The sequence below is a fragment of the Dermacentor albipictus genome, chromosome 7 (assembly GCF_038994185.2).
Source record: "Dermacentor albipictus isolate Rhodes 1998 colony chromosome 7, USDA_Dalb.pri_finalv2, whole genome shotgun sequence".
Classification (NCBI taxonomy): Eukaryota; Metazoa; Arthropoda; class Arachnida; order Ixodida; family Ixodidae; genus Dermacentor; species Dermacentor albipictus.
This window is the reverse complement of record NC_091827.1, coordinates 41,502,519-41,527,389: the sequence shown is the minus strand read 5'-3', so window position 1 is coordinate 41,527,389 and position 24,871 is coordinate 41,502,519. Positions and strand designations below refer to the sequence as shown.

Genomic DNA, 24,871 nt, shown 5'->3' with positions numbered 1-24,871 from the left:
AACTTTGTACAGGCGATGTCCTGTAGGCACCGCTCGCCAGTCGTAGGCCAAGATTGTGAACTGGATCAAGTCGCTTAATGTAGGACTGCCTAGCTGCACCATAAACTACGCTACCGCAGTCGAGGATGCTACGTACAAGGGATCGGTATAAACGTAGTAAACATGTTCGGTCAGATCCCCAGTGCTTGTGTGATAAAACCTTGAGGATATTTAGCGCTTTGCTTGCTTTAATTTTAGTTGCGTTAATGTGGGCCAGGAAGTTCAGTTTAGTGTCAAACGTTACGCCTAGAAATTTATAGTGTTCATTGACCGGTAGCGTTGTACCATACAATGTGAGAACTGGATTGAAGTGTAACCCTCGTTTCTGGGAGAAGAGAACTGTAACAGTTTTGTCTGTTGAAAAACGGAATCCATTTTTGTCAGCCCATTGCGTAAGGTTATTTATGGTTATTTGTAGTTGTCTTTCGCAAGTGGGTAGACTTGAGGCGCGGCAAGCCACTTGCAGATCGTCGACATATATGGAGTGCATAACAGAGGATGGTATGATCTTATTAACAGAGTTCATTTTGATTATGAAGAGTGTCGTGCTCAGAATACAACCCTGTGGAACGCCATTTTCCTGTGTAAATGTGCGTGAAAGTATTGTGCCGAGACGCACCTGAAATGTTCTATTTGCCATAAAATCAGATAGGCAGTTTAGCATTCTGCCACGTACTCCCAAGTCAGCCAGGTCTCTTAAAATTCCATACCGCCACGTGGTATCATACGCTTTCTCTAGATCGAAAAATACTGTAAGACAGTGTTGTTTGTGTAGAAACGCGTTACGTATTTCATGTTCTAGTCGTACGAGGTGGTCAGTTGTCGAGCAGCCCTTTCTGTACCCGCACTGGTGCGTGTCTATCAGGTTCCGTGATTCAAGGATGAATGTGAGCCTTATGTTTATGATACTCTCGTAGGATTTGGCTAGACAGCTTGTTAAGGCAATGGGCCTGTAGCTGCTTGGGGACGTTGCGGGTTTACCTGATTTCAAAAAAGGCACTATTACTGCATTTTTCCAGTCTGTCGGCATTGCTCCAGATTCCCAGATCTTGTTGAAAAATTTAAGAAGTGTTTCTGCCGATGCTTGAGATAAGTGTGCTAGCATTGTGTAGTGGACACGGTCAAGACCTGTTGCTGTTTTTTTACCGGCAGAGAGAACCCTATTCAGTTCTTCTATTGTGAGGAAGTTATTGTAAGGTTCCGTTGAAGCCCCAGTGGTGGGCAGTCTCTGTTTCTCCGCCGATTCTTTATATTTTAGGAATGAATTTGAATAGTGTGCTGAGCTGGAGATGTTGTAAAAGTGTTCACCTAATGAGTTGGCCTGGTCCTGCAGTGTTGTTTGTGTGCCTGGACATGTCAGTAGTGGTATTGTGTATGACGTGTATACTCCTTTAAATTTCCTTACCTGGTCCCACATTCGTTTTGACGTGACCGTATTATTAATGGAAGATACATATTTTTGCCATGAGGATTTCTCTGCCTGTCTTCGAATAAATCGTGCTTTGGCTTTGGCCTGTTTGAAATTTAAAAGATTGCTATATGTGGGGTACCTACGTAGGATTCCCCAGGCCTTATTTTGTTTCTTTTTGGCTTCGGTACACTCGTTCGTCCACCAGGGATTTAACCTTTTGTGTACAATACCGGATGACTGGGGTATTGACTTTTCTGCTGCAGAGATTATGACTTCAGTAATTTTTTATTAAGTTCATCAATGCTTAGTTCTTGTGAAAAGATAGGTTCTAGTCTCGCGTTTTCCGTAAAAAGCGGCCAGTCAGCGAGCTGTAATTTCCACTGGCGTGGCCTAGTGACTAAAGTTGGAGGTGACGATAAAAATTTGATGGTTGCGGGCAAGTGATCACTGCCATAAGACTTGTCGACGGTTTCCCATTTAAAATCATTAAAAAGAGATGGTGAGCAAAAAGCTAAATCTAAACAAATAAAAGTGCGGGAAGTCGGTGAAAAGTATGTCGGTGCACCTGAATTTAAAAGGCAGATATCATTTGCTAGAATAAAACCCTCAACCATTTTCCCTCTTTGGTCAGTTTTGATACTGCCCCAAAGAGTACCGTGAGCATTAAAATCCCCCACTAAAACAAATGGCTCCGGTAATTGACCTGTTATATTTTCTAAGTGTTTAGTGGTAAAATGGGTGTGGGGTGGGATATAAAGCGAGCAAATGGTGATGGTTTTGTGAGTTAGAACAGTGACAGCAACGGCTTCTATGTGACTGGTAATCGGAACTTCTCGAACTGCAATACCGCCCTGCACAACAATGGCTACACCACCGGAAAGCCGGTTCATCTGAGTACGGTCGCGCCGTGCAACAGTGAAACCTTTTAGAATATGTTTGTGTTTTTCACCTAGGTTTGTTTCCTGTAGGCATAAAGCCACAGGAGAGAAATTAAATAACAGGTCTTTAATGTCACCTAAGTTATGTAGAAGACCTCTACAATTCCAGTGAATAATAAAAGCCATTATGGAATTGAAGGGTAAAAATGGCTTTAACAGTTGAATAGCAGATAGGTAAGATATTAGGTGACGTTGATCTCAGGAAGGGTGATACAAAGGGGCGATAACCTTCAGGTTATCGCTTTCTTATTTTGGGTGGTTATTGGGATCTTGTCCCTCTTACCGCGCTCAAGAGAGCGCTTGTCCTTCGGTGTCAATGACACCGGGTTTTTTGTGTCGACCTCCATCGCTCTCTGAGGCGCTGGAGGATCGAGAGTTAGGCGCCGAGACACGTGTCTCGGGCCTTGGGGTTCGCTTGATCTTTGGGCCCTGCGGGACTGGTGTTTGCTGGGCCGTGGAAGAGGGTGGAGCAGTACTGACTGCTTCCACCACGGGGGCGGGAGGAGTCACTGCGGCACCACTGCGCGTGGGCTCGGAGGACTCCAGAGGCCTCTGTGACGCTGCCCCCGCCTGCGTCACATCGGCATAGGTTCTTCGGGGAAGGTACGACAGTCTCTTTCTGGCTTCGAAGAACGAGATTTTTTCTTTAACGGTTAGTGCAATGACTTCTTTTTCTTTTTTCCAGCAAGGGCAGGACCGTGAATAAGCTGGGTGATCTCCCTTGCAGTTAACACAATGTGGGGAAGAGGTGCAATCCTCAGATTGGTGTTCGTTGGAGCTGCATTTAGCACAAGTTGTTTGTCCTCGGCATGCATGTGAAGCGTGTCCAAACCTTTGGCACTTGAAACATCGTCTGGGGTTTGGAATATATGGTCTTACATTAACTTTAACATAACCTGCATCGAGCGAGGTAGGCATTACGCTTGTTCCGAAGGTGAGTATGACGTGTTTGGTGGGAATTTCTTGGTCGTTTCTGCGGATTACTATTCTCTGTACCTTGGTAACATTTTGTTCCTGGAAACCTTCCAGCAGTTCCTCGTCGCGTAATCCAATAAAATCTTCTTCAGATATTACTCCCCTACTTGTATTGAGTGTTCTGTGGGCTGAAACAGTCACTGTCGCCTCGCCAATACTGGGAAGTTCAGACAGCTTATCTGCTTGATCTTTACTATTCAATTCTAGGAGGAGGTCCCCGCTAGACATTTTGGAGGCTTTGTATGTCTGTCCGATTTTATCTTTCAGGCATTTGGCGACCAGGAATGGAGAAAGCTTTCTAATAGGTGTGTTACTTTCACTGTGGACTACGTAGTATTTGGGGAAAGATGGAGCGTTGCTTCGAAAGGAGAATTGAAATGGTACTTCGGTGCGGCATCTTTTGAGACGCCGATCATGGACAACAGAGATTTGAGCTGCCATAGGAAAGTGTGTGTGTTCGGCAACAGCGCCGACCGCCCACCACGGAGCCCAACGAGGGGACGCGGCAGAGCTTGTGTACAAGCCCGCACGACGCCAGCCGTACGCCGTCGCTATAACCAAATATGGTGTACCCAAGGTAGGATATCCACACGAGGTTAACCCTTGCCGCCGTGGAGAAAGGAAGTAAATGGAAGAGAGAAGAAGACAGGAAAGATCAAAAAGTAAGAGATAAAGGCGAAGGTTTTGGGGAGAGAGAGACAGGAAGAGGCGACTACCGATTTCCCCCGGGTGGGTCAGTCCGGGGGTGCCGTCTACGTGAAGCAGAGGCCAAAGAGGTGTGTTGCCTCCGCCGGGGGGCCTTAAAGGTCCGATCACCCAGCATCGGCTCAACCTCCAGGATCCCCCTTTCCCCGGACACGGCTAAGCCGCGCACGACTACACGCGGGAGGGTCCAACCCTCGTGTGCTCGGGTCCGTGGTGTCGCAACACACCAAACGCCTGCTGACGCAGACGCCCCTGCGGGGGCTGGGCGAAGCGTAGGGAAAAAAAGAACGAAGCGAAACAAATTACAAGTGCACATATGGTATGCGAACCATGATAGTTAAAGGTCCAATGACTGTAACTGGGATTTACGGCTTCCCATTTCAAAGCTGTCGCATGCCATAAAGCGAAGCGTTATGTTGAAAACCAGGCGCCTGTGTTCATAAATAGCACAGACACAGTTCGCACTTCCTTTACTGGAAGACTTCCGTGGTCTATTATCTTATTTTTTTAGCTTCACCAGGGTACATGTCACCACGGAAACACCCACACGTCCACCCTCTGACGTCGCTGGAGCCCTTCAACTGGTTGTAAGTGTGAATTACGGCGTTTCATAAAAACGGCCTCTCCCACGCTTTCGCCTGTCGTCACAGCATTCTAAGCTGACGCAGCGCGATTAACAGCGGCAGGCTGTAAATGTTTAGAATAACGACCGCGACGGCGAGAGTAAACAAAAAGACATTATCGCTTATAAATTTCGATGCCGAGCATTATATGAAAAAGAAAGAAGACAGAATGAGTGGCCATGCCAAAAGTGTAACCAGTGTTGAAAACTTAAAGTTTTGCAATGGAATGGTTAACACTTTGTTGATCAATGACTAAGCGACCAGTAACCGCTCATGTACAGCAAAATATTTACTCAATATTTAATGGAACCCCGCAGGGTTCAAGGAGTGTGTGTCTAATAATAATAATATTTGGGGTTTTACGTGCCAAAACCACTTTCTGATTATGAGGCACGCCGTAGTGGAGGACTCCGGAAATTTTGACCACCTGGGGTTCTTTAACGTGCACCTAAATCTAAGCACACGGGTGTTTTCGCATTTCGCCCCCATCGAAATGCGGCCGCCGTGGCCGGGATTCGATCCCGCGACCTCGTGCTCAGCAGCCCAACACCATAGCCACTGAGCAACCACGGCGGGTAAGTGTGTGTCTAGGCTGCTAGCGCTGAATACGAGGTATATGCGTATGCACGTCTGCATTTCCCATTACCGGTTGCTTCCATCAAACATTTGGGCGCCACTCAGCAGATTCATTTGAGAGAAACCTGCCCTCTTCATTCAACCTGCAAACCACTCCGTGCTGTATCGTTGTGAGCTAGCAACATTCGTCTTTCTGTGAAAGTATACTTTATAATTTGTACATCCACATTATCAATACATTATCATTACGTTAATTACTCCACGTTATCATTAAACTATCTATTCTTATTGCTTATTAGAAATAAGAAGCACGCAAGCAACAAATGCTACAAAATAATTTTCAAGCAAACAGAAGTAAAGTAACGCGACTATCTGGCGCAAGAAGTAACCGCGAGAAAGATACGAAGAATCAAATACGTTGTCAGAACGAAATGGTAAGGACTAGCCGTCAGCTACGCCTATGCCAAGCGGTCTTACTAGAAGAACCTTCCCACCGAAGGCTTTGCAAGGTAACCCAGTTCAGAACCAGCTTATACCCTATGCTACCCAAACTTCATGGCTGATAAGCACGTCGCTTCAAACACTGGCCAAGAATGGCGGAACTCATTTAGACACAGGATTGGCCACTGGTTCATGTGCAAAGCGTAACGATGGTAAAAAGCATACAAGATAAACATAAAAATATATAAATAAAAAAATAAGAATATATTGCGTTCTACTATCAGGAAGTTTGCTAGGACGCCTACTGCTTTTGCGCCTTTGTTACTTTCAAAGCTGTAAGCGTTTCTTTATTATTGGGTGGTTCGTAAGGGCATGTGTGCTTCCTACTGCTTTTTACTATGAGCACTGATATGGCAATGACGTCATTTACGAGTCACGTAGAAAATGTATTAGATTATCTAGAGCTTCAACGAAGCTCATGGCCTGAGGCACACGATAGCTCTTAGGGTCTCAGTAAGGCGGCACTTGAGCCTTAGTGATGTGCCTATTTGGTCCTCGCTTTATAGCCGCTTCTATTGAATCTCTCTCTTATCAGCGGTGAGCCGTATGTAGCCTTCTAGGTTCACTGTAGTTTGGAAAGCTGTTCCCTTATCGGAATGTTCTGGCTCCTCCTGACTGTTTCAGTAGCAAGAGCCTTGCAGTGAGTGTAGTTTGGTAATACCGCCCTCCGCTGCAGTGCCTTCATTTTCTTGTATTACAGCTGTCCTGTTAATATGTGTTTGAGCTACGAAGTCGGCGACTGCTGCTCCCAGATTTGGTCGCGCGCACGCACGCATGCACGCAAGCACGCGCACACACACACACACACACACACACACACACACACACACGCACACAGACACACACACACACACACACACACACACAACTAGATAACGAAGCAACAAAAACAATAGGAACTTTAGCTGTCAATTTTATGTAATTTTACTGCATTCATGCAGATCGGTCACGGAGAGCATTATGGAGGCTAGTGCACCCACCACAAACCCACGCAATAACCCTCTATTCCTCTGTGCTATAAAAAGATTTCCTTCCAGAAATTAGGGTCGTGAGTGATTTGGCTAACTACTTCATCGTCTCAGAAAGCAAAAAAAATTAATTGCGCCTATATACATGCCTGTTATCAGCATTGCAATCAGGATAGGTCCAATTACTACTGGGATTATACATTTGCCCAAATAGGCTCATCGCAATTTTTGAGTAGACACCAAGATATAAGTCCTGCCCAATGCGAATGCATTATATGTAGCAATAAAAATCGAAACATTAGCACGTTTAAAATTTCGTTTAAGAATGAAATTGATGTTTTTAGTATATTGTATTCGAAATTTTGCTTATTATTCCTTTCAGTATGTATGTCATAAGAAATAACAGGAATTTCTACAGTAAACTGGAAGAAAGGCTGCGCGAAATGAGATTCTTCTAAATGAATCCACTGCAGGAGGAACCAAATTTTTTTTTTGTACCTATATGCACCAGGCCTACATTCACAAAAACGCTCTTTCGATATAAGTCTACCTATAAAACCAATCAATTGACACCTTGTGTTTATTATTACCGATGGTGCCCGCCAGATTGTAAACAGTAGGTATGAAATAAAATACTTGATAATTATCCTTTATTTCCTTAGAGGACGCATCAGGTAATATTCTCCATAAGATAACTTTGCAATTGTTCAATAAGCATACTTCGCCTTAGGCGCCTTAGTATTTATTCTTCTTCATTAAAGGTGTACTGACAAATCTCTTGTGACACCAAACACTTGTGCAATGAATGAATGTACTGAGCCTCGGAAAGTTTGGTAAAGCCTCACAGCACACCGTATAATTTATTATAGTAGCTTCTGTATGAACCGGGGCTGAATTCACGAAGTATCTCGTTCGTTAATGCCCTTTGTCATCATAGCGGGGGGGGGGGGGGGGGGGGTCGGCTTTGTCAGTCGTATCCTTAGCTGGTATGTTTATTCGAATGCTCCTATACATTGCATATCTTGATGTAGAATCATTACCCACCAACGTGCTTTGTTCTTCCTACAAACAATACAAGCAACTTTGTGATAAAAGAGGGAGAATTTGAGCGCACAGTATCTGCTGTATTTGCTTAAGCGCCGCGCGAAATGCTAAATATGTGCTTAACTTGTGCAGTTCAGTTAACGACAACTTCCTTTTTCTTTAAAAAAATAAACGTTTCATATTGACATGTTCAAGAATCGTATAGTTGTTGAAAATCACGGGTAAGCAAAAATCAGCCGTTTCTTTCTTAACGCGACACGATTACGTGATACAGAAGAAGTCATTGCAGTAACGTGCGTACTGCAAGCTAGCTGTACAGTGATTGGATTTATTGTAATAATAGTACAGTAAAAGACTGCAGTAAAAGGTTATGCTCCGTCAATGAGTAACAAGAACATGGCCACGCTGAGCCAGCCATTCGCAAGAATATTCTTGCTTGTTTTATGCGCCACAGCGCATCGTATGCTCGCAGGGCGTCTGACAACAGCGATTGGGCATGTTCTACCCACTTATTCTTTTTTTGTTTACCTTGGGAATAATTCATTTCGGCCCAATAAAAGTTTACCTGAATGCCAGAACTCCCACCTACGTATTTGTTTCGTAATTCTTTCTCTTTTTTTTGGTTAATTGGCACGGAAGCTGCTATTCCCAGGTCTGGCAATCGTGTCTGCTGCTTTCCGGTTCTTGAGCTTGCCAAGTTGAAGCAAGCCTCCTGAGAGATTTAGGGAAAGCAGAGTGACCCCCTTTTCTATTTTTGTTTACTTTTGATTCGCGCTTTTTCGCAGCCTCTGTTTTCTCTGCAATACCTACCCGAGCGCCATATCGTTCGCAGTCGCTTGTCAACATTGCACCCCAGGGACAATTCCTCCATGCAGGGTATTGCCACCACTGTGCCATGCACTCCAAGAGTGAAAACATTGCTCTGCCCACTTCATCGGGTAACAAAGAACATGTCGCATACGCCGACTTATATTAGATTGCGGAGGTGGTCCGTCAAGCCATCCACCGCAGTGGCGGTATATTGAGACCCGGCGAGCTATGGTGCCTGGTATGGCTGGCCCGAATAGGGCTGGCAAACATCCAGCTGCCGACAAGGGGCAGGCTAGTGCGACCGCTCCAGCAGCGTGATTCCCTTCCTCTAACTTCATGCTCACGTTTGCGCGCTTGCGTGCTTTGGTAGAGGGGCTGTCGCCTTTGTCGGCTGCCCCAGGCTGATAGCTGCGCCACAAGCTTATTTAGGTCTTTTCGGCCAGCCAATGACAGCGCCGTATGTAAGGAGGTTCAGGTCTCGAAAGAAAGTTCCTCTCTGTGCTTCGCCAATCATTTCTTTTTTCTTTTTGACTTCATATAGATACATTCAGCTGGTCTCATATGGACGAGAAATAAGTCCCTGGACAAATAGGATAGGGTTCTTTCGCTGCGGAGTAAGGAACAAGATCCACTTTTCCTAGAACAACGAATAGACTTTTTTCGCTTTTCCCAAGAGCTTTGACACACACACACACACACACACACACACACGCACGCACACACACACACACACACGCACACACACACACACACACACGCACACACGCACACACACACACACACACACACACACGCGCGCACACGCAGACACACACGCACGCACGCACACATGCGCGCACGCAGACAAACACAGGTACGTACATACGTACATACGTACACACACACACACACGCACACACACATACACTGAAGACTTCACACGTCAGAACTTCACGTAATAGCACGTGTGAGCTAGGCAGTTGTGATGTTGGGCGTAATATTAGTCAAGGCAGACTGTCAGTGGCAATTCGCTCTTATCAAGGACAAAATTTGTGCATTGGACCCAAAGATATTGCTCACAGACGAAGTAATTGTCATGCGTTTGCCGAATTAAGCAAACTTACCATTAAGGAGAGGCCATCATTGCCTCTGAATTCTGTCCTTTTTCTGTAGGCTCTAGCGGGTCATACTCGTGGAGAATGGCATGTTGCGCATAGTTACAACACAAGTATCGCTAAGCCGACTCAATGTGCGTATGCATAGTTGGGTGTAGCACAAAAAACAGTACAGTATGCTTTAGGTACGTCACACAAAGTGCGCATGCGATGACGTCTACAAATGGTCACCACTGTTATTATGGCGCTCGAAATTGAAGATATGGGAGATGCATATACCGCGTTCCTCGGATGCGTGCCAAATTGGCTGCATAGGTTGACAGTGCTAATTAATATGTTTTTATGAACAAACGGGGCTCTATGTGAAGACAAAACCCTCTTTGTTTCTGTTTTGCTCCATGTCTGAGGCCGTAATGGAATAACTACGCTTAAGAAGACGAAGCGCGTTTCGTGTTCCTGCCGTGAAACCGTGCCTCGGAGGCAGCATTCTACGCGTTAGATGAATTCTGCGTTGTCTCGAAGCGGAATAGTCCGTTTATATATTTACACCGCGAGAACCGCACAAATACACACGTCTAAGCTAATTTGGCTCCCTGTTCTTGCAATTTTTTAAAAATTTCCCATGCATGGCGAGGTCTACGAATACCGACTACAGCTAGAAACAACGCAAATGAGCACTCTGTGAAGTGTTACAATTTTCACATCATAATCAAGAAAATGTCATTCTGCGTATGCGGACCGTGCGAACCGAATTGCAGTTGCACGTATCGCCAGTTCGCACTCTGTTCCTCAGGCTTTTATACCGTGTTTTCTACCACAAAATTTGCTGACGGAGAAGCGCCTCTATAAAACCAACTTCTTCAGGGCATGTAATAACTCAATATCAAGCAATATTCTCCTGAAAAAAAAAAAAGCAGACGACAAGATAGGCTCCGCGGACTCCCAATTTTCAAACTCCTTAGCTGTAAATGTGTGTGTTGTGCGTGCGTGCGTGCGTGCGTGCGTGCGTGTCGGTATTTATAGGTAACTAAGTAAGTTCGCTTTGGATGTCGAGCTTAGTAAGGCAAGGAGAGCACGGCCACAGACAAGGGAAGTGGAAAGGTGGCTGGTGAAAAAAAATCGAACATGCGTAACTAAAGCACTGACAATCTCCAAATCATGAAGTTTAACGTGTCCACTGGCACAGGGGTTTTACTGACAGAGCTACTTACGTAGGACCGTTTTGCTACTACGGCCTTTGATTCATTGAACCACTGCTTGAGAAATTAGAGGAGATGCATGGTTCATGTTCCTGCTACGAAGCCGAGACCCTGTGAAGACGAAATCAAATGTGGAAAAAATAAAATCGGTTACTATAGCACTCACATCCTTCTTTTGCTTTCACTTAAATTTTCCCCTAAACGTTTATACAACGCAGGTTTCAATATTTGCGGGTTTATATTGTTATAGAACGCCGCAGAAATCCACGGACGTGTTGCTTGTCTCCATCACAATATTCCATACTCCACGTGCTGCCTATAAGAGCGAAGATGCGGTACATCCCAGCGCGCTTAGAAGTGTCACGAGTGCAATAGCCATAACTCGCGTTTACAGCTCCCGTTCTCGGGACAGGCGCCGATGACGGTTGCGTTTCTCATATCGACCACGTGGAGCGTGGCACAGTGGGCGAGGACATGGCAAGATTGTTCCCCCCACCCTTTCTTTTTTTGTCATTCGTTTTCCATTCTTGGAGCAGTGCTTTTTGTGTATTTTAGCTGCTTAGCTTTTTGAAAGCACCACCGAAGTGAGCGCACAAAGTGGAGTTGTCCCTCGAGGCGTGAAACATAAGTGCTGGTCATAACTGTGACGTACGACGCGACAGGGAAGGAAGTTCTCGGCATGTTTTGAAAATGTTGCAACGCCATGACCCTGGCCCTATGTGTTTCCTTACTTGAGCTGCGTGTCGCTTGGATGACAATGATGACGATTTAGAAACATACAGTAAAAGGTCTTGGCGGTAAGGAATTGTGCAAGCGAAAGAAAAGGTAAACTATGGTAGCATAATATTTAGCGTGTGGATACACAAGTTGCTTATGGCGGGCGCTTTGCCGGTGACACTTTAACAGCGTTAGCGTTTGTTTGCCGAGACAGCAGATGTTATTCTGCGCACAAAGGCGTAAGTTTCATCTATTGCTGTTTAGCAGTTCCTAAATAAACACATCACAAATACAGATCGAGCATCACAATGAATAAACTGTTTGCGACGAGAAAAGGCAAAATTAGATGAAAAAGTCACGCGCTAAAGAAGTCAAAAAGTTTCCAAATCCCATGGCGAGTCTATTTTGATTACAATGGAATGAGTTCTGCAGTAGATGCAGCTTGAACACATTAGCTTAACTGTCGCTCCAATTATATCAGAAATACCACAAGCACAACTTATTATTATTTGCGGGAAATAAAGCGCGCGATGAATGACATGACACGATGAATGACAACAGCCTTAGCGTTGCAAGTACAACTTTTGTCGCACGATAAAGCGAAGTATGCCCGTACTATCCTCCATGTCTAGATAGCTTGCCCAGGAAAAATAATAGTGATGCTTTCAATGAGCACAACTTCCTCGTCATCATTATTGTGAAACTACTGGCGTTGAAGATGAATTAAAGCCTAATAAGGCACACCTAGAATGGCGAACATTAGTCAGGAAACACAGAAAGGTGCTAAAGAAAAACAAAACGTGGCCCTGGCTTTTTTTTTACGATTGAGTTACGAGCGATAGAAAGGAAAGCACGGGCTTTGTCGCGAAATAACTTCAACAACGAAATGGACAAGAATGCTAGGCACTAGCTGGACTCTGGCCGTTATTACGAGAGCTCGCCCATCGCCCCAAAGACGCCATTTGAACTTTGAACGTGAGGCTTCAATATGCGCAGTTCATCCTTCACCGGTTTTCCATCTACAGCCAAATTAGCTTTTCCGATAGAAAATGGGCGCCCACTTTTCCTTCTCCGTTTCCCGATATACCCCCGCCAAGGCATTTGTGGACGCGTTCGTTTAATTAAATCCGGACTGCTCAGCGAAATGTACGCTTCATTTCCGGCTGCCGGCGCTTACGGCTTTCGCAAACGGAAGTTTCCCTCCTCTCTTCGTCGTTCCCGCAATGCACCGCAAAACCTGTGTACCACCCGCATAAACATACTACAGAGCGCTCTCTGAGTGAATCCCAGTTCAACGCTAACGATCAAATTCTCACCAGCCTTGCTGACCACTATACTCGAACGTCTGCCGATGTAATCGGCGCACATGCAGCCGCAATTGCTTTTTTGCATAGCAGGCATGTCTTACAGAAAAAGCACGCTTTACAGGTGTCTAAAGAAAGGTATTGCGACGTTTTCATTACGGAGTATGGAGGCTGCAATGACAGTCGCTAATTATCGCATTCACGAACTAAACCTTCGATGGCTATAGGTGAATGTCGCAGTGTGTCCTGTAAAAGCTCACTATAAGAAAGTTCAAGGGGGAGTCGGTATCCCTTCGTTTTATTCATTATTATCCTTCACTGCAATATATACTCAAATGGGTGCTCACTTTCAACATGCATAAATTGAGACTTTCCCACTCACGCAAGATCTAAAAACGCCACTTATGCGATGAAGTTTTAATAAATTAGCAAAAGAAGGTTTGGGATGCGCTATACGCAACTTGATGATTCTTTTTCCTACGCGTCAGTTTGCCGAAATATTGTAAAACCGCGTAATTTCATCTCCTCAATTTTTCGCTAAATGTGGACTTGTGATATCCACGGCTAGTAATACTTCGCGATTCCAAGCTTGTTCCATACAGCTCGCTTGGGCCACGGAAGCTCCTTTGCAATTCCATTTTTTATGTTTTCACCATTTCTGCCGTTTTGAAGCAGCGATCTTTGCTTAGTTTTCTACAAGGCAATTTAGTCAAAGGCGTTCATGCAAGACCCCTTCTTTCAAGGGACGAATGCCGCCTAGTCCATTGGAGTATGTCGTTTCGAGACGAGCCCTGAGATTCCCCTTAAAGCATATCAGAGGACTTGCATAGACAAAGCTTGCACAGCCAAATAAATCGATTGCGCCACGTTTTTCAGTACACCGCCAGCAGAACTAGCCACAAATTCTTTTTTTTTTTTACTTTTCACCGTTCCCCATGTGTATTTCAATATATCGCTACCTTTTTAACCATGAAATTCCAGCATAGAACTTTCCGGCGAACCATAGTAAAAGGCTTTAATGCATAAATTAACCATGATTATTATTTTAGGCATAATTTTGCGTCAACCGTTTTAGGAAGCTGAACGACAAAAGCAAGTTTTACCTAAACCTAAATAAAAGTTGCCATTAGTGCTTCAGTTCAAAATTCTTGAGAATAAGTTGGACACCCTGACGTTATCTCATCATGGTAACGTACAGACACAGCGTGCACGTAACATCGCAAAGTGCAATCCAAAGCGCCATAGTTTAGTAATATGAAAATGAGTTCCCATTATTGAAACCCATTCACCGTATTAGTGAATGCTCATCAATGCACATGTCACCACAAATTACAGCTCACCTATAAAGATTCATGTTATCTCCATCCTTATTAGTACCAAAGATAGCGGTTTGTTTTCATATTCACAAGTGCCAATGTGACACTCGAATATTTTACCCAAAGAAATGAGAACTTTGATTTGAAATATTTATTATAAAAACTGGTATTACCGCATCCTGCACACAAGAACAAATCAATGCGCACCATCTTCGCTGTGCCGCTATTCAGGTATATATATATATATATATCTGGACCTTTCAAGGAACCTTGTGGTTTTGATGTCCCACCTTTATAACCCACTTCAAGGCAATTTAACGCAGGAAATTGATAGATATTTTGTTCAGTTCGTTGACTGTGGGGGTGATCTGTCAGCAGGCCTGCTGGCTGTCCCTAGGAGACAAAATAAACTACAGCAGAGCTAATCTCACGACGTCTATCGAAGATAACACCATGAACATTCGGGCGATGTTGCGACAAAGCACATTTATGAAGGCCCGTTTGTAATAAAACTGCACTTAGCAGCTTGACAACATAGACTCCATTTTGCTCTATCGCACTTCTTCTTTATTCTTTTTTCTCTTTCTGCCCCTTCTTTCAACTTCTTATATTTTCAGGCCGTCATAGGACTGCTTCATTCCCCCCAGCATTGTTTGCATCCGTCCTGCGATGATAGTTGAATATATTGCCAATAGGAGCGGATTCCATGGTCCCATTGGGACCAATGTGCCATATGGTCTTTAAGGTTCCTTGTTGACTTGCCATCTTGATTCCATAAAATGGCCCGTTATAGGCGGCGTTCAGGCTTGGCCCTCTTTTTTCAGTACGAAGTCATCAACGTCGAGTGTTGCTAACGTTGTATTTTGCCTCTTGTCGAAATTTCTCTTCATTCTTTTATGATACCTTAATCTACTATCTTCACTTCTTGCTGCTTCTGTGAGCGTTATGTTCTTCTCAATGCCGAGGCTTATGTCTGCAGGCAGATAAGCTGGTCTCCCAGTTGCAGCGAATAGAGGAGTGCATACCAGGTCAGTTGTACGCGAGTGGTTGGGGTGAGCTACTGCCGCTTTCAGACAACATTCCCAACCCCCTGGGAATGCTGGATACATGCTAATGTGTTGTTTGATGTGACTAATAGACATTTCAGCCAGCTCATTTGCTGCAGGATGATAGGGCACAATTAACCGTAACTTGATGTTACGCTTTTCAGCCCATTCCTGTAGCCGACGACTTCGGAAAGCAGGTCCATTGTCGGAGACAATTTGCTTTACATTGTGAAAGGGTTTCCTTTTTAAAAAGAATTACGCTATTAGGATCCTCTCTACCAGACCCTGTTGCAATCATCCTGGTGCACGCATCAATGCACAACAGGAAGGCCTTTGTCGTCTTTATTCCTTCAGTCTCTTTTCGTAGTTCCGCGAAGTCTAGATGAATAACCTAAAATGGCGCGTTGTAATATTGTGGTACAAACTTTTCCTGCACCAGTTGTTTAAATTTTACTTAATTAATCTGGCATTCATGACATAATAATACATAGAAGTTCGTTTCTTGCTTCATATGAGGTCATGAGAACATTTTTGTCAATTTCATGTAGGTTCTCCAAAAGCCAATATGGCCTCCTGATTCGGGGCTATCATGATACAGTTCCAATTTTTTTTGGAACCAAGGAAGTGGGAACGGCAACTCGCCTATTTTAGTACGCTGAAAAACTTCGGTTCCTTGCAATAACCTTGCAACATTTGCCTCTTCATCGTTGTCTTGAAACACAATGGCTAATCGCGACATAGCATCGGCGTCCTTCATACAAGCTCGCGAGCGATGAGCTACTTTAAAGCAATATTGCTGAATTTCACCCACCGAATGGGCTATCTTTCCTTTCAGTTGGGCCACCTTCAATGTGCACGTTCGTGCTTCATGGTTTGTGAATAGCTTGAACTTTGGACCTTCTAAGTACGAACGGAAGTAGCGGACGACTCTTAAAACGGCCAGAACTTGGTCTTTCGGGGTGAAGTTCAATTCTGTTTTGTTGGATGTGTAGGTGTAGTACCCAACTACACTAAGCTGTTGGTGGTCGTGAGGAGTCTCTCTGATACAAGACGGCTGCCCTTCCACAGTTAGGCTCGATCGTCCCACTTTGTTGTAGCCCTCACTTGCCAAGGGTGCCCGTGAGCAAGGCGAAATACCGAAGAGTTTATAGTGACAACGCAATGAAGACGATGGAATTCAGAAGAAGGAATGACACTCGATCGAAAAGAAAAGATAGCGACGACGGTATAAAGACAACGGGATGAGGGTTCCGAAGTGATGACGATGGTATAATGATGACAGTGTGACAACTACATGGGGATCGCTGTATGACGTCGAGTACATGACAAAAATGGCGTGACGACGAGGGTATGGCGAGAAGCGTACGATGACGCTGGAATGACGACTATGGTACGAACACGATCGCATAGCGATGATGGTATGAGAACGAAGCTATGATAAAAGCTGTCAATCGATGACAGAGGAAACATAATGACATGACGATTGTTGCGTAATCACGAATAAGCGATGGCCCCCCTACTACGATATGATGACCAATATGAAATGACATCGATAGATTGTTGGAGGCAGTATTACGACGATGGCATGACGATAAACAAATGAAGTCGCTCAACTGATGATGATAGTAAAACGGCAGCTCGGCGACAATGACACAACGTCGATGACATGGGCAAGCACAGAGAATGGCGTGGCGTTGAGCGGTGGACGCGTCAGCATAACGATAGCGCCAGCACAAAGAGCACAAACGTGACCTTTGTAGGGAGGCCGTCGATTCGCACGTATACCATTCTCTATATACAAAGTTAGTACACCGCAACATCCCGAGCACATGTCGAAACCACCCGAGTGACATAGCTAATAGCCCCGCCCGACCCCCCAATGCACGTAGAAACCGCCCGGACCTCATCACTAATAGACCCGCCCCCAACCACAACACATGAAGATCGCCTGGACCTCTGCGTTGCTCAAAGAATGCTCACCTGCACCGCAAGTACGAATGTGCTATTTTGCAGGTAAAAAACGGATTCTTCGTATGCAGTAATGACACTACTACCGAGGAAAACGAAGTGAGCCTGTACGAGTCTAGCATTAATCCATGGCAAGTTTATTGAAGCTCCTAAATGTTCGTCCACAAGGCAAAGCAGTTCGCGGGGTCTTTCAAAGAGCACACACGCAAACACGTGCGCAATGACGACAAAATTACGATATGGAAGCAATTGTGCTCTATAAGTTTCTGCACTAACACATTATTCCGATTCTCAGAATTGAGCCGGAAATGCCCAGCTCACAAAATAAAAGTAGTTAGCGCATGCTTTCGTTACTAATTTCTATAAAATTACATAGATCAGACGCAGAAGCTTTATAAGTTCTGTAACGGTGATTTGCAAAGTATTCAGAGCTATTTGAATGAGTACGGAAAATGTTTCAATTTAGGTTGCCGTATTTATGCAGGAGTATTTGTTATTCTTAGCACTAGCCCTTCATGCGAGGGGATATCTTCATCACCAGAGGGTGATGCTTAAATCGGAAGTCTTGTTCGTACTTTTTATCTTGCCGCAGCTAGACCATAAGACACAAAAGCAAACTGAACCTTCACCTCCAGGCACCGTGAGCAAAAGAGGTACAGTCACGTTATACCGTACTGAAGTACTGCGTACATTGCAATAGTTACGCATCATTTTTTAATGCAGATGTGGTAGTGCTATACCAGCCCATCTTTACCATGGACGTCCTCGACAGCTTCTTCCTCGTTGACTATGTCGAAGAATGCCACCAGGGGTCGCATTCTCATCATGACCATCCATCCACCCACCTAGGAGATCTTCACCAAGTTGACATAAGGCAGATCGCCGTCTGCAGCATACAGCCACGTAGACTGTCGGCATTGTGCGATATCATGAGAATAAAGTAATATACTGCCAGCTGTGCTGCCGAAGGGGCAAAGAAAGTTGACCAATCCATTGCATAACATGCACAGAAAAGGCCGCCACTTTGAATACGGCAATTCAATCCAGTTGCACGTAAATTTATTTCCTTTAGTTTCTTTTAAAAGACAACATGTCATCAGACTTTTCTGTCTGAGAACTGATGTCACTCACAATGGCGAATATCAAAGAATGTATTGTCAGTGAACCTATCCGCCTTGTTGCTTAAAGCACAGCTGTATACATATTTTTCCTAATGATGTTCAGTTGCGGAAATAAAGGTTCCCTGTCTCCTGTGGTAACCAGTTTTGGACAAAAAAAGTGATCAAACAGAAATTGAAAACTATTGAATGCCGGGACCACCTGTTCCGTTGCAACGTACTGCTACGTATTTTACGCTGTACACGCGTGGTCGGTGTTGTGCCATTTGTGCGTGTATGTCGCAGGCCACAACCGGCTTTATCTACAGTAGCGTCGATAAAGTAGATGACGCTGATATGCCCTATGAGAGCCTGCTGCTACCCGGGTAAACGAGTTCCCATCAGGCCGAATCACTAAACTCTTATTTTTTATAGTTGTTTTCAAAAACAATGCAAATTCAAAGTATATATCGGCTCTTATATCTATTTAAAGCAACGATGAAGCTTTAGAGAGCATTTGCAGAACGAGAAATCTCTACTGACTAGATTTCTCGCAACCTAAAAAAAAGTACGAAGCAAATATCACGATCATACTTCCCGTTTCCATATCAATTCCTGGCGCGTGCTCCATTCAGGCCATCCGTCGCACAGCAATATAGCATTCCGAAGAGCGCTGTCATCGGGGCTGTATCAAAGGGCTTCCGGCGAGCGAAATAGCAAGTACACGAGCACCAAGGAAAGAAGCTATTTCGAGATGAATCTCGTCTCATATACGAGTCAGATGAAAGGGTCGTAAATACGTGTCTGTTCAGGCGAGATCCTACGCAAAAGCCCGGTCGTGCTGCACTAGTCGATACAGCCGCCTCCTTTCATTAGGTCGGAGAGACAGACTCGCAGCGAAACGTAGCTGAGCGGTGAAGCGCGTCTGGATCCAGAGCACGAGTCCCAAAGTAGTGCTTGACTGTTTTGCTATTGGTGGAAGTTCTTATGGCCGATCTGAGATTCAGCGTTATGCTGAAAAGCCTGGCTGACGTTATGATGCTCTGCATGAAGTCCACTGAAAGCATGATGGATGAGTTCCCGGGCCAACCTCCACTTCTTCAGGTAAATTTTGCGTCAGCAGTGTGGCTGGCCGCTGGAATGCCGAAAACGCATGTGAAGACGTGGTGTTTACTTCTGCATGAGCACAGTGCCACTTCTGCCAAAAAAAGGAAAGAGCTAAAAGGCAGATTTTTTTTCTTTTTAAAAAAGGTATATAGCTCACTATTGAGCTTAATCACTGCATTAGAGAATCATGATGTCTTCATAATTTTTGCACTTTCACTTGTTAAGGTCAAATATAACCTATTCTCAATCATGTTACACAGATTTTTATCGTATTGCAGCTACGTGTGATAATGCTATAGACGGCAAAAGATCCTTCTAGCAGGTCCCTGAAGGAATATAATATGATATCTGTTTCATGTATATTAGCCTCCTCTGTGACCATAGAATTGCAAGATTTAATGCCTTGTCTCATTCGCAAAGCGAATCTAAACCGCGGAGCGGGCCCACAAAATGTTCAAAGTCATATATGGCCTTGCGTAGCTCAGGTTTATTCACTACTTAGCTGTATGCAGTTAGCGTGCCTGAAGCTGTGTCTCTAAGTCATCAAGCAATTTTGTAATGTTGACACTTGCGCGCTTAATAACGCTACATTTAGGAGAAGTGTGGTAATTAAAATGTTCACCGCAGCATACAGCCCATTGTAGCCTTCTTGTGTGGAAAAAAAAGGAACATGCAAGAGTTGATAGCAGATTTAATAGAGGATTTGCAATGAAATTTCGCTTCACAAGTGTTTCGTGGTGTTACACCATGGTCTTTCAGAGCATCGAAGCGTCGTCGCAACATAATAATAATAATAATAATAATAATAATAATAATAATAATAATAATAATAATAATAATAATAATAATAATAATAATAATAATAATAATAATAATAATAATAATAATAATCAGCCGGGCTACACCCACTGCCAGACAAAGGCCTTTCCCATACTTCTCCAACTACCCCGGTCACGTGCTAATTGTGGCCATGTTGTCCTTGCAAATTCCTTAATGTCATCTCTCCACCTAACAATCTGCCGTCCCCTGCTACGCTTTCATGCTCTTGGAATCCAGTCCGTAACCCTTAATGACCACCGGTTATCTTCCCTCCCCATTACATGCCCTGCCCTTGCCCATTTCTTTTCTTGATTTCAACTAAGATGTCATTACCTCGCGTTTGTTCCATCACCCAATCAGCTCTCTTCTTATCCACCTTAACGTTACACCCATCATCCTTCTTCACATAGATTGTTCCGTCGTCCTCAATTTAAGTAGAACCCTTTTCGTAAGCCTCCAGGTTTCTGCCCCATAGGTGAATACTGATAAGACACAGCTTTTATACAATCCTCTCTTGAGGGATAACGGCAACGTGCTGTTCATAATCTGAGAATGCATCCTAATCCGTGTTACCTAATGCATGTTGTTTCCTTTACTTCTCCTGCGAACGGGCGTTAAGCTATATTCACTGCGATTTGTGTGGCTCCACTCATTCCTTCGATAATACGGTCACAGTAGGCGCACTGCCAAAAAGCTAAATAGCATTCGAGAAAGAAAAGCTCTGAGTGTGCGGCCCCCGAAGCTTTACGATTCAGAACATGTTACGCCGCCTTACTCATCACAAAAAGAATAAAAGGATTTGTCAAGCAGGTCCTACTTGAAGAGTGCTTTTATTATGTAGCTTTTCTAACACACGGGCACAAGGCTTTCGCACGTTTCGTTTATCCAGCTTCATATCGTGCCTGAGTATGGCCTTTTCTGTTTTCTCCTATTGTGGTTATGAGTTTTTTTTTCTCATTTAAAGGTCCATGCTTGGTAAAAGGGTAGCCTGCCTCGCAATCCACTGTGGCTGGAAGTCGCTACGTAAGTAGCGCTGCTGCTGAAAATGTTTCACAACCAATAAATACTGTTGTCGTGGAAACCATGGTTCTCAACGACACTCTGCCGATGGCTTAGCAACGAATGGTAAATGGCTTTCCGAAACTTGTTTCCATAAGGTGTTCGATTGTTTATCCCGTTTTTTTTTGTGCGCTTTCCCGATTTGAGGTCCATGTGAGATGCGACATTGAATAAAACGCTTCCGATCTCCTAATGACAGGACAGAGGTCAAGTGGTTTGATCGATGTAAACGAAGGACTGTTGTCTTACAAGTAGATCAATATCGCTACGCAGCCACTAGCATGGAGAGCCGCTTTGTTCGCCGAACAAGGAAGTAATGCGTGCCTAAGTGGCAAGACGTACACAAAGCTTCAGGTGCGAAAAGAAAGAGAATCAATACGACTGGTGGCGCAATATACCCAAGGCACGCAATAAGATGCTTAGTGGTGTCGCAGACTTCGCTTAGATTTTTTTCACTCGGGGTAGCTTTTGACCTGCGACGGTAACATAGTGGCTGCGGTGTTGTGCTTCTGTAAACGAGGTCACCGAGGCCGAATTTACATAACAGCGATATGCAAAAGAACGCTCGCGTGCAAATCCTTAAGTGAACGTTAAAGCACCTCGCTTCGACCAACAGAATTCGCATTTCTCCACTGTAGCGCCTCACAGGGGAAGCTGATGCCGCAAGTTCTTCTGAGTAAGGGGAACACATTTCGGAGTATCTTGAAGCTGTAGAAGCGCAAAAATACACGAAGCGAAGAGAGTGGACCGGACGAAGCGCTTACTCACAGCTGAAAAATTTTATTGAATGTACTTCTCTTTGTGCGCTTTTACAGTTTCAAGATGCAAGTAAAACAACTAGCCCAGCTACCCATTCATTTACAATGCATTTCCGAGTAGGTTCCACATACTATAACCTACGCGGGACTATGTCAGGGTGTTCCACTTAGTCAAGCTTATGTGGGATGACATCGGGAGCGATGTCATCCATGTCATTCAGTAGCGCTACGTACCATAAAGGGTACGTAGCGCTACCGAAGGGATAGGTGACGCTTAAGGAGGTTATTGTCACAATGCACGGTTATACATTGTAAACGGAGCGTGTTTGCAGTTATGAGCCACCTAATAGGTGTATCTTACATGTTAGGATTGAAATAAAAAGTCAAAACCCACTCTTGCTATGGCACGTTAAACAGCATGATTTTAAGATTTAATGAACACTGCTTCTACGTTCAGGGAGTATCTAAGTCTCTGGAGCGCTGCGACAATGGGGGAAGCCTAAAAGTCACTAGGCAAGGTGAAACATTATCATCACTAGTTAAATGGCTTGAAGAACGTGTGGAGACTCGTAGCGGCTCAACACGGCATCAATCCTTCATTTTCAATGTGAAATTGAGACCACAGACCACCGAGAATGCATTACATATTTACCAATTATGTAAGCCTGGGGAAGCGTAAAACTAATGGGGAAACGCATTATTCGATAATGCTTTCTTGCGGAGTAGATGATTCATATTTAAATTATAACGTGCTGCACAAGATGCATAAGAAAACAAGAAACGACCCGAAAGAACGCAGACTACCATCTTTATTTAAAAAAAAAAAAACATTGGAAAGCTCTTGTACAGGCAACCTCATCGCATGCGTGACATTGTGCAAACATTAGAAAATCATATTACTAGCACTAACACGAAGTGTGCACGCTATCTTCTACTGGCAAAAAATAATTGATACGACAGGGAAAAACTAATCCTCGAGGCCGTTTTAAGAACAACAGATGAACAGCGAAACAAAAACCATCCGAACAAAACACAACTGATGAACTTTCAAAAACAAAATAGTAACAAAATGCAATTAACAAGATGGCATATGCGAAGTTAACAAGAATTAACTTCAATAACCAAAAAAGTAGATGATGAAAACAACATGACAAAAGAAATGCAAATATAAATATGAGAGCGCACCTAGGTACTTCTTAATAGCTGTGAGTGCGAAAGCATTAATATCCAATTAAACCCCACTGAACGATTTTTCGTGTTATGAACTGCTAGCGGGAAAGAAGGCACGTTGAGATGCTTGATACATTTTAATTTGGCCTTTTAACATGCATTTACGTTGGATTGTTTGCTAGCGGTGATCACTTCTCTAAAGTCAGGACGCTCAGCGTTTACCGAGTGTACTAAGCAGGAAGAGAACCTACATCAGAAATGCTTGAAAAAATAGTCTTTCCAAAGACATTTCAAGCCTTCCAAAAATTTTCCAATATGACGGGCAAGTCAGCACACAGCATTTTGTACACACAGCATCGTTAGAAGGACATCTACATGCCCGAATGCCCCTGTATGATACACAAGCAGGCTACGGTATTTATGCGAGCGTACACACGTCAAATGGCACGGCCGCTTTCACTAAAAAGCGTTGGCAACTCAATACACTGGCTTCTTCGTCTTACATTAGTTCCCCCATTTTCGTGTCATTATTCTGAGGCACACTAGTGGAACTAACACGAGTTATTCTTTATAGGTGCGTGTAGTAGAAATGATAATTGGTCGTGAAGGTAAGCACCCATCATGTTAGGATTGCTCGTCTATTTAGTAAATAATCTTAAAGCCTGCCGTCGCTAATGAAAGATAATCTAAAGATACACGCGTGCATTGAATGGCGCCTGTCATACTTGTATACTTTCGAAAAAGAGAAATTGCTTTGGTATCTAAACAACTCTTGTCAAACATTACACCGCTTTCTGACTTACGTGTACGCGACAAATTGAGCAAGAACCGCGAAAACAAGAGACAGATGAACTAAGCAAAGGTCGCACACCGATCACAGGCGCTCAATCACAGATGGTGGCTAGTTAGTTATTTTTTTATTATTGTAACTGCGATATTGAATTTCTCATGTGCGAAACGTGCTGCAAATTACCAAGTGACCTAATTCTGTAAAGTGACATCGGAAGAATTCCGCCTGAACCCAGCCGGTTTGCTTGCTTCGGTCTCCGTTCAGTAGGACTGAGGCATTTCAGGTTTGCCAACGAAAGGAAGAACGTCTCTACAAGTTGGCGTATCAAATGGAATGGCATGTTGCAACGAGGCCCCACTGTAAACAAACAGACGTTTTATTAATGAAAAAATTACGGCCTCCGAACAAGTGAAAAATAAAAAAAGATTACGTTTCGTAACCTGTGCAAGTTCCTTGTTCACAGTGCATCAGACGTAGTGCCATTTTCCATTTAAATGCGTAGTTTGAACGTAATGAACGTAATGAACGGCCATAAACTTGAGGCGTATTGCCGTCCGTCCTCTTAACGATATCTGACGTCAGCTGTACCTCTTCTGATACAGGTAAAACAAAGTGAAACGAAAGCTTTCAGCTCAGCATCGTGCATTATCCCTCACTCTGCGGTTGCAGCTTTTAGACAGATCTAGCTCCCGCTAAAGCTTTCGAAGCAGGACGCATTATATTTGAGGACATGTGAATTGCACGACTGCCTTTCAATGTTGTAGCGTGTATCATCGCGTTACTGTGTGATTTTTTCTGTTTCCTTTTTTGTACTTCTTTCTCTTTTTATTCCCTTTA

At 44.0% G+C, this 24,871-nt stretch overlaps 1 protein-coding gene across 11 annotated transcripts in view; it reads right to left on the bottom strand.

Moving 5' to 3' along the window:
• Nucleotides 1-24,871, bottom strand: part of LOC135920980 (uncharacterized) — a 377,473-nt gene that overhangs the window by 114,369 nt on the left and 238,233 nt on the right. For 10 of the 11 annotated variants that reach the window (XR_010570383.1, XR_010570389.1, XR_010570390.1 and 7 more), the window contains one exon: nt 22,811-24,391. The exons of the other annotated variant lie outside the window; for it this stretch is intronic. Coding sequence is in view for 5 of the 10 variants with exons in the window: in XM_070521927.1 (XP_070378028.1) it covers nt 24,295-24,391 (97 nt within the window). In the remaining 5 variants the exon portion in view is untranslated. Of the gene's footprint in view, nt 1-22,810; nt 24,392-24,871 lie in introns of those variants that run through there. 11 annotated transcript variants of the gene reach the window in all.